Consider the following 19,901-nt stretch of genomic DNA (forward strand, 5'->3'; position numbering starts at 1 on the left):
CACATAAAATGAGGGTAGTTACTTCTGAACCTAAGGACTGTTGCTTCAGAATATTAGGATAGTTACCTCACAATCTGATGATTGTTGCCTCCAAATCTGAGGTCAGTTGTCTTAAAATCTGGGCTGTTGGCACAGAATCTGGAGATAGGTCCCTCAGAATCTAAAAAGGTTTCCTCAGAATCTAGAAACGTTCCCTCAGAATCTAAGGAAAGATGGTTTAAAATCTGAGCACAGATGCCTCCGAATCTCAAGACAAATAACTCTGAGGAATCTGAGGACAGTTGCTTCTGAATTTGAGGTTAATTGTCTGAGAATCTGGGAGAAGTTGATTCAGAATGTAAGGATAGTTGCATCAGAATCCGAGGATACTAGTATCAAAATCTGAGGACAGTTCCATTAGAATCTGAGGATAGTTGCCTCAGATTCTTTGGACTGTTGACTCCAAACTTGAGGATAGTTGCCTTAAAATTGAGGCTGGCTGTCTCAGAGTCTGAGGATAGTTGCCTCAGCATCTGAGATATTTGCCTCAGAATCAAGGACCGTTGCTTGAGAATCTGAATACAGTTGCCTCAGACTCTGATGGTAGTTACCTCTGAACCTGAGGGCTGTTGCTTCAGAATCTTAGGAAAGATGCCTCACAATCTGAGGATTGTTGCCTCCAAATCTGAGGACAGTTGTCTTAAAATCTGAGAATAGTTGCTTTAACATTGAGGGTGGCTGTATCCAAGTCTGAGGATAGTTGCTTCAACATCTGAGGGTATTTGCCTCATAATCTGAGGACAGTTGCCTCAGACTCAGAGGGTAGTTACCTCTAAGGATAGTTGCCTCAACATCTGAAGTTATTTGCCTCAGAATCTGAGGGCAATCCCTTGAGAATCAGAAGGCAGTTGCCTCAGACCACATAATCTGCCTAGTTACCACATAATCTATGGGTATCAGATACCTGAGGACTTTTGCTTCAGAATCATATGATAGTTGCCTCATAATCTGAGGAAACTTGTATTAGAATATGAGGGCATTTGTCTCAGATTCTGCGAAGTCTAAAAGATCTTCTTTTTAGAAGACCAGAAATCCTTACATGAGACCAAAATGTCTTTTCGCAAAAGTCCAGAAGATCTTCTCAACGAGAGCAGTATTTCACAAAATACAATAATGTCTTCTAATAGAAGGTAAAAAGGTCCTCTTGTTGACCAACATTATATTAAAGAAACTCTGAGGATTTCTCATAGAAGACCAGAAGGTCTTACAAAGAAGAATTGAAGGCCTTGTCACATAAATCAGAAAATCTTCTTATAGAGGCAACAAGAAGGTCTCTCTAATCTTCTCAAGGGAGACCACAAAGTCTTATTTTTGGAATCCAGAATGAGGATCCTATACTCAGTCACTGCAGATTTTTTAGTAAGACATTGACGATTCTACCCTAAGTCATTTAGGATTTTATCTTTAAGTATTGAGAATTCCATCCTCTGATACTGAGGATTTTATCCCTTACACTGACGATTTTATTTCAGACACTGAAGAAATTTTTATCTGATACCTAGGATTATTTCCCCAGACGGTCACTGCAAATTTTTTACTCAGATACGGGGTATTTTGTCTTCAGAAACTGAGAATTTTATCCCCAGACACTGAGGATTCTTTCTTCAGACACTGAGGTTTCTATCTTCAGACACTGTGGATTCTATTCTCAGACCCTGAGGCTTCTTTAATCAGACAATGAGAATTATATGCTCAGACGCTGAGGTTTCTATCCCCAGACACTGAGGATTCTATCCTCAGACACTGAGGAATCTATCCACAGACACTGAGGATTCTTTCCTCAGACACTGAGGATTCTTCCCTCAGAGACTGAAAATTCTATTCTGAGAAACAGAGAATTCTATCCCCAGATACTGAGGTTTCTTTCTTCAAACACTGAGTTTTCTATCCTCAGACACTGTGGATTCTATTCTCAGACCCTGAGGCTTCTTTAATCAGACAATGAGAATTATATGCTCAGACACTGAGGATTCTTTCCTCAGACACTGAGGATTCTTTCCTCAGACACTGAGGATTCTTTCCTCAGACACTGAGGATTCTTTCCTCAGACACTGAGGATTCTTTCCTCAGACACTGAGGATTCTTCCCTCAGACACTGAGGATTCTTCCCTCAGGGACTGAGGATTCTTTCCTCAGACACTGAGGGTTCTTTCCTCAGACACTGTGGATTCTTTCCTCAGACACTGAAAATTCTATTGTGAGAAACTGAGAATTCCATCCCCAGATACTGAGGATTCTTTCTTTAGATACTGACGATTCTATCCTCAGACACTGAGGTTTCTATCCTCCGATGCTGAGGATTTTAACCTCAGACACTGAGGATTATATTCTATTCTATATGCTCAGACGCTGAGGTTTCTATCCCCAGATACTGAGGGCTCTATCCTCAGGCCCCGAGGATTCTATCCCCAGACACTGATAATTCTATTCTCAGACCCTGAGGCTCTTTAATCAGACAATGAGAATTATATACTCAGACGCTAAGGTTTCTATCCCAACATACTGAGTCCTCAGAATCCTCGGGGTCTGAGGATGGAGTGACCCCGAGGATTCTATCCGCAAACACTGAGTATTTTATCCACAGACACTGAGGATTCTATCCTCAGACACTGAAAATTCTATCCTCATACATCGTGGATTCTATCTCCAAACACTGAGGGTTCTTTCCTGAAGCACTGCGGATTCGGTGGTCACACACTTGGCAATTTTTACTTGACATCTTAGGATTCTACCTTCGGAACTGGAGGACTCTTTCCTCAGTCACTGAGAATGCCTTCCTCAGATACTGACGATTCAATTTCTAGAATCATCACAGATACTGAAAATTATTTCCTCAGATACTGAGTATTATTTCCCCAGACACTAAGGATTCTCTCTCCAGACACTGAAGATTCTGTCCTCAGACACTAAGGATTCTCTCTTCAGACACTGAAGATTCTGTCCTCAGAGGCAGAGGATTCTATTGAAGACTGAAAGGTTTTCTCAGAGAAGGCAGAAACCCTTCTAACAGAAGATTAGAGTGTCCTCTCATAGGAGACTATAAGTTCTTTTCATAGAAAACCAGATTGGAAGGTCATCTAAAAAGTGTCCAGAAGGTGTTTTCAAAAAGGACCTGAAAGTCTTCCCCCAGTAGTCCAGAATGTCTTCCTACAGAAAACCGGAAATTCTTACATAAAATATCACAACGTTACACAAGACCAGAAGGTCTTCTTATAGAAGATCTTCTCACAGAAGACCTGAAAGTCTTTCCACAGTACACTTGAAGATTTTCTACAGAATGTCTCCTCAATGAAGTCCAGAATGTCTCTTTAATAATGTCCAGAAGGTATTATCATAAAAAATCTTTTCAAAGGAGACCACATCATCATCCTATAGAAGAGGCGAAGATCTCTCTATTAGAAAACCAAAAGGTTCTCTTATTGAAGTAGAGCCTTATCATAGATGTCCAGAAAGTAGATCTGAAGAATATTAGGTTTTAAAGCAAGAAGGTCAGATGTTCGTCTTGCAGAAGATCTAAAGGTCTTCTTACAGAGGACCAGAAGATTTTCTCACAGAAGATTATAAGGTGCTCGCATAGAACACTGGCAGATTTTTTCATAGAAGTCCAGAAGGTATTTTCAAAGAAGATCACAGGATTAAAGAGGACCAGAAGACATTCCTAAAGAAGACCAGAAATGTTCCTATAGAAGACCAGAACGTCTTATTAGCTGTTAAAAGTTATCATAGTTCCGCGTTAAATTCTCTAAATATGACTGGAGTTAGCAGTCCTAAATTGAGGAAGGATTCTATTTCAGACATTGAAGATTTTTTTTCTCAGACACTGAGGTTTATTTCCCTCAGACAGTCACTGAAGATTCTTTACTCAGATGCAGAAGACTTTAATCTCAGACACTGAGTGAAGTCTTCTTAAAAGATCACAGGATTAAGGAAGACCAGAAGGTTTTCTCATAGAAGAGTAGAAGGTTTTCGCACAGAAGACTAAAAGATTTTTTCATAGAAATCCAGAAGGTATTCTCAAAGAGGATCGCAGGATTAATGAAGGACAGAAAATCTTCTAAAGGAAGATCAGAAATGTTCCTATAGAAGACCAGAACGTCTTCTTAGCTATTTAAAGTTATCATAGTCCCGCGTTAAATTCTCTGACTGGAGTTAGCAGTCCGACATTGAGGAAGGATTCTATTTCAGACAGTGAAGATTTTTTCCTCAGACACAGAGGTTTATTTCCCTCAGACAGTCACTGAAGATTCTATACTCAGAAACAGATGACTTTATCCTCAGACACTGAGTGAGGTTTTCTTAAAAGATCACAGGTTTAAAGAAGACCAGAAGATCTTCTTAAAGAAGGCCAGAAATGTTCCAATAGAAGGCCAGAACGTCTTCTTAGCCATTTAAAGTTATAGTCCCGCGTTAAATTCTTTAAACATGACTGGCAATGTGTCAGGCAGTGGTTCGTGTCACGTTTTCATAGAACTCAAGAAAATCCTCTCATAGAAGTCCAAAAAGTTTACTCAAAGAATATCAGAACGTCTACTCATAGACGACCAGAAGGACTTCCATAAGTACTGGGGACTCCATCCTTTGACATTGAGGAATGATTCTATTTCAGACACTGAAGATTTTTCCCTAAGACACTGAGGTTTATTTCCCTTAGACAATCAGTGAAGATTCTTTACTGAGACACAGATGACTTTATCCTCAGACACTGAGTGAGGTCTTCTTAAAAGATCAAATGACAGAGATGTTCCTACAGAAGACCAGAACGTCTTCCTAGCTATTTAAAGTTATCATAGTTGCGCATTAAATTCTGGAGTTGGCATTAAACATGACTGGAGTTGACAATGTGTGAGGCAGTGGTTCGTGTCACGTTTTCATAGAACTCAAAATAGACATGAAAATCCTCTCATAGAAGTTAAGATAGAAGTCCAAAAAGTATACTCAAAGAATATCAGAACGTCTACTCATAGATGACCAGAAGGACTTCCGAAAAAATACCATAAGTACTGGAGATTCCATCCTCTGACATTGAGGAAGAATTCTATTTCAGGCACTGAAGATTTTTTCCTCAGACACTGAGGTTTATTTCCCTCAGACAGTCACTGAAGATTCTTTACTCACTTAGACACTGAGTGAGGTCTTCTTAAAAGATCACAGGATTAAAGAAGACCAGAAGATCTTCTAAAAAAAGACCAGACATTTTCCTATAGAAGACCAGAATGTCTTCTTAGCTATTAAAAGTTATCATAGTCCCTCGTTAAATTCTTTAAACATGACCGGTGTGGGCAGTGTGTCAGGCAGTGGTTCGTATCACGTTTTCATAGAACTCAAAATATTTGTTTCAAATAAGATCAGAAAATCCTCTAATAGAAATCAAGAGAGAAGTCCTCAGAAATGTTCCTATAGAAGACCAGAATGTCTTCTTAGCTATTAAAAGTTATCATAGTCCCGCGTTAAATTTTTTTAAATAAGACCGGAGTTGGCAAAGTGTCGTGCAGTGGTTCGTGTCACGTTTTCATAGAACTCAAAATAGACAAAAAATCCTCTCATAGAAGTCCAAAAAGTGTACTCAAAGAATATCAGAACGTCTACTCATAGACGACCAGAAAGACTTCCCAAAAAATACCATAAGTACTGGGGATTCCATCCTATGAAATTGAGGAAGGATTCTATTTCTGACACTGAAGATTTTTTCTCAGACTCTGAGGTTTATTTCCTCCAGACAGTCACTGAAGATTCTTTACTCATGTACTGATGACTTTATCCTTAGACACTGAGTGACGTCTTCTTAAAAGATCACAGGATTAAAGAAGACCAGGAGATCTTCTTAAAGAAGGCCAGAAATGTTCCTATAGAAGACCAGAATGTCTTCTTAGTTATTAAAAGTTATCATAGTCCCGCGTTAATTTTTTTAAATATGACCGGAGTTGAAAATTTGTCAGGCAGTGGTTCGTGTCACGTTTGTATAGAACTCAAAATAGACTGAAAATCCTCTCATAGAAGTCAAGATAGAAGTCAAAGAATATCAGAACGTCTACTCATAGACGACCAGAAAGACTTCCCAAAAAATACCATAAGTACTGGGGATTCCATCCTATGAAATTGAGGAAGGATTCTATTTCTGACACTGAAGATTTTTTTCTCAGACTATGAGGTTTATTTCCTCCAGACAGTCACTGAAGATTCTTTACTCATGTACTGATGACTTTATCCTTAGACACTGAGTGAGGTCTTCATAAAATAGCACAGGATTAAAGAAGACCAGAAGATCTTCTTAAAATAGACCAGAAATTTTCCTATAGAAGACCAGAACGTCTTCTTAGCTATTTAAAGTTATCATAGTCCCGCGATTAATTCTTTAAACATGATTGGAGTTGGCAGTGTTTCTACTCATAGACGACCAGAAGGACTTCCGAAAAAAGACCATAAGTACTGGAGATTCCTTCCTCTGACATTGAGGAAGAATTCTATTTCAGGCACTGAAGATTTTTTGTCTCAGACACTGAGGTTTATTTCCCTCAGACAGTCACTGAAGATTCTTTACTCAGATGCAGATGACTTTATCCATAGACACTGAGTGAGGTCTTCTGAAAAGATCACAGGATTAAGGAAGACCAGAAGATCTTCTTAAAGAAGGCCAGAAATGTTCCTATAGAAGACCAGAACGTCTTCTTAGCTATTAAAAGTTATCACATTTCCGTGTTAAATTCTTTAAATATCACCGGTGTTGGCATTGTGTCAGGCAGTGGTTCGTGTCACGTTTTCATAGAACTCAAAATAGACATGAAAATCCTATCATAGAAGTCAAAATAGAAGTCCAAAAAGTATACTCAAAGAATATCAGAACGTCTACTCATAGACGCCCAAAAAGACTTCCGAAAAAAGACCATAAGTACTGGAGATTCCATCCTGTAACATTGAGGAAGAATTCTATTTCAGGCACTGAAGATTTTTTCCTCAGACACTGAGGTTTATTTCCCTCAGACAGTCACTGAAAATTCTTTATTCAGACACAGATTACTTTATCCTCAGACACTGAGTGAAGACCAGACCTGAAGACCAGAAGATCTTCTTAAAGAAGGTCAGAAATATTCCTATAGAAGACCAGAACGTTTTCTAAGCTATTAAATGTTGTCATAGTCCCGTTTTAAATTTTTTAAATATGACTGGAGTTGGCAATGTGTAGGGCAGTGTTAAGAGTCACGCGGGACACGACTTCAAAACCTATTGTTTCGTTCCTCACAGGTACAAAAAACATGCTGTGACCTAACTTTCAGCATTTTGTATCTATCTAAAGTTTAAAATACGTCGTATAGCGCCTCGTGTCATGCGTGACTCGTCGTACTACTCCAATTATCTATTAAAAGCCTGCGTATTACATCTTCAAAATGGCTGCTCGTTGCAAAGGCAGAGTTTCGTGTCACGCGTGGCTCATATTAAACACTATGTTTCGTATCATGCGTAATTATAAGTTAATCGACGTGCCTGTTTGTGACGAGGTTGTGTTACACGACAATTGCATTATTAGCCTTAGTTAAGCTGTTAAGGGCTAAATCCTCAGCTTTGATAACAGTTTTGAGGACAGATCCAAAAATTACTTCTTGACGAAAACTAGAGGGTCTTCCCATAGAAAAACCGTTCGGTATTTAAAATAGACCCTCCCTACATTATTTAAATGTGACTGGAGTTGTCAGCTTGACATGCAGTGCGGGACACGGCTTAAAAACTATTGAGTCTTTCCCCGCAGTTATTAAAATTGTATTGTGACGTGCCAGCTCAGAATTATTTCACCGAACTATAGGCATTTTGTACTCGTTAAGAGTTTGAAATGCGTCGCATAGTGCTTCGTGTCACGCGTGACTCGTCGTACAACTCATATTTAAAGAGGGTTTGTTAAATTTTTAGCTTGGCTACTCGTGATTGAACGTGCTTGCTCGTTTATGGAGCACTATTGTTTCTTTCCTCGTATGAAGAAACACATATTGTGTCGTACCTGCTTAGACTTATATAACTGACCTCTAAGTATTTTATTCTTACCTTAGTAGGAAACGCGTGGTGTCGTGCTTCGTGTCTCGCTTGACTCGTCGTACTACCTTAATATTTAATTTCAAGCGTGTGTTTCCTCGTATTTAGAAAAAATATATTGTGTCGTGCCTGCTCAGACTTATATAACTGAACTCTATGTATTTTATTTTTACCTTAGTAGGAAACGCGTCGTATCGTGATTCGTGTCACGCATGACTCGTCGTAAAACCTCAATATTCTATTTCAAGCGTGTGTTTCCTCCTATGTAGAAAAAATATATTGTGTCGTCCCAGCTTAGACTTATATAACTGAACTCTAAGTAGCATTTTATTCTTACCTTAGTAGAAGACGTGTCGTATCGTGCTTCGTGTCACGCTTGACTCGCCGTACTACCTCAATATTCTATTTCAAGCGTGTGTATTATATTTTTAGCATTACTGCTCTTACTGACATTGTTTCCGTGCCACGTTTAACTTCGTGTCACGCGTGACTCAACGTGCTTCCTCGTGCCTGGAGTTTAAATTTAAATTTTTAGTAATGCTACTCGTGCATGGCCGCTTTTCGTGTCACTGGAATTTTCCTGCTCGTACATAGCCTTTAAAGTCGAGGTTGATGTGTAACACGTTCAAAAAAAAAAAAAAAAAAAAAAATTTGCGATGCGTGCTTTAGCATCAAAAATTGGGTGAAGATGTGTGGTGCGTTTAGAAGCAACTCACGTTATGCTGCTTAGGACTGGATTTTCTAATGATGACAGTTATCCCACCTTCTCAAGGAGATGAAATATCAGGTCATCTACGAAGATGTTTAAAAATACTTGAAATTTCTATATTTCGTTTGACTTTTCTTTCCAAAATACCGATGTTTTTTGTTTTTAAATAATTTAATTTTCCTTTCTGTTTTCTTTCAGAACGGAAATGCAAAGGTGAATAGTATGTATCTTTTAACAAAATAACAACTGCAAAACAACAACATGTACAACATTTGTAAAACACGACATCAGTCATAAACCCCGTTTCACTTGTTTCCAAAAGACATTCCATGCATGCTTTGTGTCTTGCCTTGCAGTTCCAGTGAAAGAAAAGTCAAGGAAAGCAGAAAAAAAACGAACAAAAATATACATTCCAAGAATTCCTGAGAATAGTGGCGATGTATTCCTCACACTCTCCACCTCACCACATTTTCCCCGCAATGCTGCGTGCCTGTAATACATTGTCATTGCCGTAATGACATCTGTAGAATTACAAACTGGCAAAAATGTCTTCAACATTGGCTGTAAGAAATTCTCCACTCAATGCAACAGCAGCAACGGTAAATGCAGCAATAGCAGGCAACAACAACAACAACACGAACAGCAACATCGATGTTAGCAAGACAGCAATACAACAAAATAATCATAGTAATCAGTTTGAAACCTCGCCAGCCGTAATAACTCCTGTAGGGTCAGCAACAGCTAGGCATACCAACACATTACTACAGACACAACAACAGCAACAACAACAATACCAAACCAACAATATGATGAATGCAATATCTGGAACTTTTGCAGGTAACAATATGAATGCCACAACATCAACACCGCCATCATCAGCTTCCCCAGCAGTGACGAATTCTCAACCTCCAGAAGATTTCTACACAACTGTGCAAAAACATCCACAGCAAAAACAGCAGCAACAACAACAGCAGCAGTCGGAGCATAATAACTATTATCAACCGCCTCCTGCCGTGAGCTATTCTCATCAGCAGCCGCAGCAGCATATGCACCAGCAACCGTCGTATAACAGTCATCCAACATCAGCAACGAGTTTAGCAACATTTAACGGAAATTCAAATTTAGAAACGGCCACAGTGGCCAATGGTGGCCACAGCAGCAACAACAACAACATGGCCAACAATTCAAATTATAACAACGGTAATTCGAATCTCCAACCTCCTCTACCAACCTTAACAAATAAGCCACCAGTAGGTAACAGCAGCCATCATTCGGCAACAACACCAACGACGACGTCATCGTCATCATCTCCGGTTGTTATGAATGCTATGGGCAAAACGGATGCAACAATTTCTTCCTCTTCATCATCTAATAGTTTACTTAGTGGTCCGGTCCTTACTTCCGCTTTTGCCAAGAAACAGCAACAACAACAATTACATGCTTCCCGAGAGGATGTTACCAATGTTGGTGGTGGTTGTGGTGGTGCTCCTGGTGGCGCTAATAGTCAATCTTCACCATCGTCTCTAATGAATGCCAATAACAATAATCAATATCAGCAACAACAACAGCACCATCCCCACCAGCCTCATCTGCAACATCATCATCCGCATCAACATAATCACAATTCTAACAGCCAGCAGCCACCACCAACATCAACAATGGCTAATGGAATTGGGAATATCAACAGCAACAGCTCAAATAGTCAACATAATCTCAACAGCATTTTGAAAGGAAGCAAAGGTAAGTTATTTTGCGTAAATAATTATTATTTGATTTATTTATTAGGAAGTTTTGTTGAAATTGGTCATAAAAAGAAGTCGAACATGGAGTTTGCAAAGTGGGACATTCAAGAAGAAAATTATATTTAAGAACAAACAAAATAATATCTTAATATACAATAGAATAATAGAATCCTCTATCCTAACACCATAAGTATGATTTCTTCAGACACTGTGACTAGACTCAGACACAGAAGATTCCATTCCCAGAAACCGAGGATTATATTCTCAGAAACCTGAAGATTTTAACCTCATACTCTGAGAATTCTATCTGCAGACACTCTGGATTCTTTTCTTAAACAGAGAGAATTCTATCCTCAGATACTGAGGATTCTTTCCTCAGACATTGAGGAATTTATCATCAGAAACCGAGAATTATATCCACATAATCGAAGATATTATATTCAGATCTATCCTCTGAGCTTGAGGATTGCTTTCTCAGACACTTAAGGTTCCTTCCTCAGACAGTAAGGACCTTTTCCTTAGACAGTGAGGAGTCTTAACTCAACCCCTGAGGATTTTATCTTCAAACACCGAAGATTCTATTCTCAGATACGGAGGATTTTTATACTCAAAGCCTCAGGATTTTATCTTCAGATCAAGAGGATTTTATCATTAAACACTGAAATTTTTCTTAGGCACTGTGGATTCATTCTATCAACAGACACTGAGGATTCCTTCTTCATACACTGAGGTTTCTTTCCACAGACACTGAGGGTTCTTTCTGCAGACAGTGAAGAGGCTTTCTTCAGGACTCGAGGAATATTTCATCAGCTACTGAGGATTCTTTCCTCAAACACTGATGATTCTATCCTTAAATACTGAGGGTTCCTTAGACAATGAGGAATTTTTCCTTAGAAGCTGAGGATTCCATCCTCAGACATTGAGAATTCAATACTCCAACACTGTGGACTCCATCGTCACTCAACTGACACTGAGGATTATATTCTCAGAAATCTAAGATTCAATATGCAAACACTGATGATTCAGACCCTAAGTATTCGATCCTCAGACACTGATGATTCAATCCACAAACACTGAGGATTCTATCCTCAGACACAGAGGAATCTAGCCAAAGTTACTGAAGAATCTGACCTCAGACACAGATGATTCTATCATGAGACACTGAGGAATCTTTCCTCAGACGCTGAAGATTCTATCCTCAGACAATGAGGAAACTATCCTCAGACACTGGGGAATCTACCCTCAGTCACAGAGGAATCTATCCTCAGACACTGAGTATTCTATCCTCAGTCACTGAGGAAGCTGTCCTCAGACACTGAGGATTCTCTCCTCAGACACTGAGGATTCATTCCCAGGACACTGGGGATTCTTTCCTCAGACACTGAGGTTTCTGTCCTTAGACACTGAGGATTCTATCCTCAGACACTGAGGATTCTATCCTCAGACACTGAGGATTCTATCCTCAGATACTGAGGTTTCTATCCTCAGACACTGAGGAAACTATTCTCAGACACTGAGGATTTTTTCTTCAGACACTGAGGATTCTATCCTCAAACACTGAGGGAACTTAGTACTTAGACACTGAGAAATCTATACTCAGACACTGAGGATTCTTCCCTCAGACACTGAGGATTTTATCCTCAGACACTGAGGAAACTTTCCTCAGACACAGAGGAAACTATCCTCAAACACTGAGGAAACTATCCTCAGATACTGAGGATTCTACCCTCAGACACTGAGGATTCTATCCTCAGACACTGAGGATTTTTTCCTCAGACACTGAGGATTTTTTCCTCAGACACTGAGGATTCTATCCTCGGACACTGAGGATTTTTTCCTCAGACACTGAGGATTCTATCCTCGGACACTGAGGATTCTATCCTCAGACACTGATTATTCTATCCTCAGACACTGAGGATTCTATCCACAGACACTGAGGATTCTATCCACAGACACTGAGGATTCTATCCCCAGACACTGAGGATTCTATCCTCAGACACTGAGGATTTTTCCTCAGACACTGAGGATATTTTCTCAGACACTGAGGATTTTTCCCCAGACACTGAGGATATTTTCTCAGACACTGAGGATTCCATCCTCGGACACTCAGGAATCAGTACTATTCTCAGACACTGAGGATTCTATCCTTATTCACTGAGGATTTTTTCCTCAGACTCTGAGAATTTTTTCCTCCGACACTGAGGATTCTATCCTCAGACACTGAGAATTCTATCCTAAGACACTGAGGATTCTATCCTCAGACCCTGGGAATTTTTTCCTCAGACACTCAGGATTCTATCGTCAGACACTGAGGATTCTATCCTCCGACACTGAGGATTCTACCCTCAGACACTGAGGATTCTATGCTCAGACACTGAGGAAACTATCCTCAGACACTGAGGAAACTATCCTCAGACACTGAGGAAACTATCCTCAGGCACAGAGGAAACTATCCTCAGATACAGAGGATTCTATCCTCAGACACTGAGGATTCTATCCTCAGACACTGAGGATTCTTTCCTCAGACACTGAGGATTCTTTCCTCAGACACTGAGGATTCTTTCCTCAGACACTGAGGATTCTTTCCTCAGACACTGAGGATTCTTTCCTCATACACTGAGGATTCTTTCCTTAGACACTGAGGATTCTTTCCTCAGACACTGAGAATTCTACCCTCAGGCACTGAGAATTCTACCCTCACGCACTGAGGATTCTATCCTCAGACACTGAGGATTCTATCCTAAGACACTGAGGAAACTATCCTCAGACACTGAGGAAACTATACTCATACACTGAGGAAACTATCCTCAGATACTGGGGATTCTATCCTCAGACACTGAGGATTTTTTCCTCAGATACGGAGGATTTTTTCCTCAGATACGGAGGATTCTATCCACAGGCACTGAGGATTCTATCCTTAGACACTGAGGATTCTTTCCTCAGATACTGATGATTCTTTCCTCAGACTCTGAGGATTTTTTCCTCAGACACTGAGGATATTTTCTCAGACACTGAGGATTCCATCCTCGGACACTCAGGAATCAGTACTATTCTCAGACACTGAGGATTCTATCCTTAGTCACTGAGGATTTTTTCCTCAGACACTGAGAATTTTTTCCTCCGACACTGAGGATTTTTTCCTCAGACACTGAGGATTCTATCCTCTGACACTGAGGATTCTATCCCCAGACACTGAGGATTCTATCCTCAGACACTGAGGATTCTACCCTCAGACACTGATGATTCTATCCTCAGACACTGAGGATTCTATCCTCAGACTCTAAGGATTATTTCGTCAACACCCTCAAATACAGAGCCGATTTGATCAAACACTCATTGAGAATTCTATCCTCGAACACTGAGAATTCGATTATCAGGCAATTAGGATTCTTTCCTCAGATACTGAGGATTCCATCCTACGATACTAAAAATTTTTTCCTCAGATACTGAGGATTCTTTTTGCACACACTGACAATTCAATCCTCAAAAACAGTAAAGATTTTATCGAAAACTCATTGAAAATTCTATACTCAAACAGACACTGAGGATTCTATTCTCAAACACTGAAGATTCTTTCTTCACACCCTGACGATTCTTTACTCAGACCCTAAGGATTCTTTACTCAATCATTGAGAATTCTATTCTCAAAGACTGATAATTCCATCATCAGACACTGAAGATTCTTTTCTCAGACCCTGAAGATTCCTTACAAGGATACTAGGGCACTGAGCATTCTATTCTCAAAAAAAAAAAAATGAAAATTGAGCTTTTTTTCAGAGACTGAGAAATTCTGTCTTTACACACTGTAAATAAATAGTTGTCTCCCAACATTTTGTTAAACGTTTAATGGCATCAATTTGTCGTTCATCATCCCTTAAATCCGCATCATTATGTCCCCATTTACAAGCATTAAATCCATCAGCCTCTCCTTCCCCCATTGCTTATCGGCAGGTTCGTCTAAGTGTTTCATCACTTGACTATTTATGAAAAATAAACTATTAAATGTTTGAAGGAAAAGTGGTCACTTCAAACTGGCCACGTTTCCACCCCGCCACACACAGCTAGCCACCAACCACCACAGCCATCCTGGCACGCACAAAGTCGTCCATTCTGTCACACCATAAAATTCATAAATATTAAATGCCACTACATTAGAGGGAGGGGGGCTGCTATGGAGTGGTGTCTCTTTTGTATCATCAAAGACTTTACAATTATTCCTGGTGCATAATAGGATTGGGTTGGCAACATTTGGCCCCATTTTATTCACTGGTTTTTGTTTGCGGGCTATACGAAACAGGAGAAAGTGCTTTGGATGCAGGCAGATAAAAAGTAAAAGTGCACTTTATTCAATGACTACTTTTTTATGGATATTTAAAGAGGATGTATTTGCGAATAAGGGGTAGCAATAAATGTTTGTAGGAAGTTAGAATGGTGGACTACTAGCATAAATGATAATGGAACATTGTGCTTGAAGAGGAATGAATCTTTTAGATGCATTAGAAAATAAGGAGAACTTATTTTATCTTCAAGTTGTAGGCAAAAATTAAAAGATTTTAAAGCCATAACTTTGTGTAAAGGAGATAATTCTCATTCACCCCATAACTAATTTGACATAAGTTTGAACAGAGTAGCCCACATTATGAGAAGGGAACAAATGGGGTTTGACAGGTAGAAAACATGTTCTTAATCGTTTTTTATCGTTGTAATAAAAAATTAAAGTCTTGACCTTGTTTAAGGGAAACAAATTCTCATTCACTTCTTATATTGTCTCACATAAGATTGAATAGAAAGGGGAAGGTATGGATTTTAGCAGGTAGAAAAACAGGCTCTATTCACTTCTTTTCGCTTCCAGATTCATTTGAAATAATTCCCATATTGTTCGTAAGCTAACATAAATGTAACCGAACTTATAACGAACAAATGTTAATAGACACTTTCATAACAGGCTGCCCCCTATGAACACGTGACAGATTTAAATGTCATATGTTGACCTAAGGGAGTCGATAGTAATATTCTTTACCGGCCAAATTATGCAGGCACACATTTAAATATCGGTACAATGACAAAACATTACCCCCTACCTTAGGAAAGTGTGGCGATGTTCTTGATAACTACGACAAATAAAACCAAAACTGAAATCCAATCGGAAACAATGTCAGAAAGGTGTCAATTGCACAAGTTAATACATTTTCCAATGTTATTTGAGGTAGGGGGTCTGTGTTTACAATGCCTCAAATTTAAATAATTTGAATGTCTAATTCACACATTTGCATACCTATGTAAATTGTATCGATTGCATGCGAATGACCTAAATTTCAATTTTGAATGGAAAACAAGTAAGAAAAGCGTTAAGTTCGGTCGGACCGAACTTTTTATACCCTCCACCACAAATTTCAGCCGTATCGGTGGATTAATGTGGCCACAACCTTCAAAATACCGAAATTCGGAAGGTACCGTTCTATGGGGGCGTGGACCTATACCTACAAATTTCTGGGGGAAAGTTTTATACGCCTAAAGAAGACTTAATACCAAATTTCAGCCATGTCGGTGTGATAATGAGGCTAAAACATTCAAAATATCGAAAATCGGGAGATATTGTATTATGGGGGCTATATCAACACGTGGACCTATATAAACATTTTATGTTAGAAATGTTTCTTAGCCTCTGGAAACACAAAATACAAAGTTACAACCGATTCTTTGGTCAAATAGGTCTAATACATTCAAAATATATTAGAATGACGCGTACTTTTAAAAGGGGCCTTATGTGGGGGCTATACCAAAACGTGGACCTATATAACCCAACTTTGGTAGGAATGTTTTCTGGCCTCTGAAGACCCAAAATACCAAATTAGAACCAATTCTGTGGTCAAATGGGTCTAATACATTCAAAATATATTAAAATGACGCGTACTTTATATGGGGCCTTATATGGGGGCTATACCAAAACGTGGCCCTATATAACCCAACTTTGGTAGGAATATTTTTTGGCCTCTGAAGACACAAAGTACCAAATTACAACCAATTCGGTGGTAAAATGGGCCAAATATCTTAAAAATTCCTTAAAACGACGACGCGTCACGCGTCATTTTGTATGGGGGCTATACGAAAGCGTGGACCTACATAGCCCGCTTTCAATACCAAAAGTCCTACGTAAATATAACATATTTTCCCAAAATTTCATCAACCTACGTCAATCCGTTCGGACGCTAGAGTGATTTCCACAGACGGACAGACGGACAGACGGACAGACGGACGGACATGGATATATCGATGTAGAATTGCACGCTGATCAAGAATATATATACTTTGTGGGGTCTACAATGATTGTTTCGAGTAGTTACAAACGTAGTGACAAACTTAATATACCCCCATCCTATGGTGGAGGGTATACAAATATAAGGCAGCTCAGTTTAAAATGGGCAAAGCCGAAATTCTAATAACAAATAAGTTTATAAAATTTATTTAGCAACTTAAAGTCTTCTTTAGACACTATCAGGGCGATTATTAACGTCAGCGCCACTTGGGTTTTGCCTTTCTGACGTTTCAAATTAAAAGAATAAGTGAGAAAACTCACGGGGAATTGAAATTCATAATTGGGCTGTATACCTCACACCGACTCCTTGGATGGAATCCTCAGTATCTGAGGAAAGAATCCTAATTGCCTGATAATCGAATTCTCAGTGTTCGAGGATAGAATCCTCAATGAGTGTTTGATCAAATCGGCTCTGTATTTGAGGGTGTTGACGAAATAATCATTAGAGTCTGAGGATAGAATCCTCAGTGTCTGAGGGTAGAATCCTGAGTGTCTGAGGATAGAATACTCAGTGTTTGAGGATAGAATCCTCAGTGTCTGAGGAAAGAATCCGCAGTTTCTGATGATAGATTCCTCAGTGTCTGAGGAAAGAATTCTCAGTGTCTGAGGATAGAATCCTCAGTGCCTGAGGGTAGAATCCTCAGTGTCTGAGGAAGGAATCCTCAGTGTCTGAGGAAAGAATCCGCAGTTTCTGATGATAGATTCCTCAGTGTCTGAGGAAAGAATTCTCAGTGTCTGAGGATAGATTCCTCAGTGTATAAGGATAGTTTCCTCAGTGTCTGAGGATAGTTTCCTCAGTGTCTGAGGATAGAATCCTCAGTGTCTGAGGAAAGGATCCTCAGTGTCTGAGGAAAAAATCCTCAGTGTCTGAGAAAAGAATCCTCAGTGTCTGAGGAAAGAATTCTCAGTGTCTGAGGAAAGGATCCTCAGTGTCTGAAGAAAGAATCCTCAGTGTCTGAGGATAGATTCCTCAGCGTCTAAGGATAGTTTACTCAGTGTCTGAGGATAGATTCCTCAGTGCCTGAGGATAGAATCCTCAGTGTCTGAGGAAAGAATCCTCAGTGTCTGAGGATAGATTCCTCAGTGCCTGAGGAAAGAATCCTCAGTGTCTGAGGAAAGAATCCTCAGTGTCTGAGGATAGATTCCTCAGTGTCTGAGGATAGATTCCTCAGTGTCTGAGGATAGAATCCTCAGTGTCTGAGGATAGAATCCTCAGTGCCTGAGGGTATAATCCTCAGTGTCTGAGGAAAGAATCCGCAGTTTCTGATGATAGATTCCTCAGTGTCTGAGGAAAGAATTCTCAGTGTCTGAGGATAGATTCCTCAGTGTCTAAGGATAGTTTCCTCAGTGTCTGAGGATAGTTTCCTCAGTGTCTGAGGATAGAATCCTCAGTGTCTGAGGATAGAATCCTCAGTGCCTGAGGGTAGAATCCTCAGTGTCTGAGGAAAGAATCCTCAGTGTCTGAGGATAGTTTCCTCAGTGTCTGAGGATAGAATCCTCAGTGCCTGAGGATAGAATCCTCGGTGTCTGAGGATAGAATCCTCAGTGCCTGAGGGTAGAATCCTCAGTGTCTGAGGAAAGAATCCTCAGTGTCTGAGGAAAGAATCCTCAGTGTCTAAGGATAGAATCCTCAGTGTCTGAGGAAAGAATCCTCAGTGTCTGAGGAAAGAATCCTCAGTGTCTGAGGAAAGAATCCTCAGTGTCTGAGGAAAGAATCCTCAGTGTCTGAGGATAGAACTATGAAGTGCCTAAGGAAAGAATCCTCATTATCTCCTCATCAATGTCTGGGGAAACAATACTCTGTGTCAATGAAATAAATTAAGTTTTCTAAAGAATTCTCAGTGTCTGGGATAGAATCCTCAGACTCTAAGGACAGAGTCCTCCGGATCGGAGGAAAGAATCCTTAGTGCTGGAGTAAAGAATCCTCAGTGGCTGAAGAAAGAATCCTTAGTGTCTCAGAAAATAGGGCTCAGTTTTTGGGGATAGAGTTCTAAGTGAAATAAGTTTATCAAAGGAGACTTCTTGGTGAGTCATCTTCTTATGATTTTCTACGAGTAAATGACCTCTTTAGGTCTTGCGTAGACAAATAACACGACTTGGTGTCTTTAATAGACAAAACGGCTCTTACTGACATCTTTCATGGACAAAAAGCCTCTTCCTAAGGCCTTCTATGAATAAAAAATCTCTTCAGACCTTTTATGCACCATCTTGAGATGTTTTACAGTTAAGATACCACTTATTTTCAGCTTCTAAGGACAAAAGACCTCTTCGTAAGGTATTCTACGGTATTCTACCTGTTAAGATCTTCTGCAGATAAAATACCCCTATATCGTGGCCTTTTATAGATAAAAAAACTCTTCTTGAGAACTTCTATGGACAAAAGATATCTTCCTAAGGTCATCCATAGACAAAATATCTCACATTCAGGTCTTTCATAGACAAACTACCTTATCTTGATATTTTTATACCCTCAGCCTTTAGGCTATGAAGGGTATATACACTTTCTTACGGGCAAAATGTGCCTCATCGAAATAATGGTTTTAGACCCCAAGTATGTTTGGACGAAATGTGTTTCAGACAATTTGGAGTCGATTGAGCAATGTCCGTCCGTCTGTCTGTCTGTCTGGCTGGCTGGAGCGCACGATAACTCTCGAAGGGATGAACCGATTCGGTTCAAATTTTGGCTTTCGTAATATTTTGTCCAAACTTAGTTTAAGTTCGAAGATGAGCTATATCGGTCCACTCCTTCCGGTACCTCCCCCACAAAAGTTCGAAAATGTTCGGAAAATTTGTACGCACGATAACTCTTGAAGGGTGTAACCGATTTGGTCCATACTTTGCCCATCGTGGAGCGTGTACCAGACTTAGATCAGGTTTTAATATGGACTCAATCGGTCCACTCCGTCGGGTACCTCCCACACAAAATTTTGGAAAAGTTCAGTTTAGGAACATCTCTCGAATCGCTTTGATTTTTGCTTTAGCAACTTGTATTCACTGCCCTCCATACGACGGTATAAGTTTCATCAGGGGCAAGTCCATACTTCCTGAGAAAATAGCCTGAAAGTTGCAAAAAACC

General features: G+C 39.7%; 1 protein-coding gene across 3 annotated transcripts in view; it reads left to right on the forward strand.

Annotated features, from left to right (window-relative positions):
• The window catches only part of Magi (membrane associated guanylate kinase, WW and PDZ domain containing protein magi), a 136,653-nt gene that overhangs the window by 29,145 nt on the left and 87,607 nt on the right, over window positions 1–19,901 (forward strand). For all 3 annotated transcript variants that reach the window (XM_073955964.1, XM_073955963.1, XM_073955966.1), the window contains exon 2: window positions 8,966–10,507. In XM_073955964.1, the coding sequence (XP_073812065.1) occupies window positions 9,313–10,507 (1,195 nt within the window). In that variant the 5' untranslated portion in view covers window positions 8,966–9,312. The remainder of the gene's footprint in view (window positions 1–8,965; window positions 10,508–19,901) is intronic.

This window comes from Musca autumnalis, unplaced genomic scaffold, assembly GCF_047663935.1.
Source record: "Musca autumnalis isolate F117 unplaced genomic scaffold, ASM4766393v1 scaffold_5, whole genome shotgun sequence".
NCBI lineage: Eukaryota > Metazoa > Arthropoda > Insecta > Diptera > Muscidae > Musca > Musca autumnalis.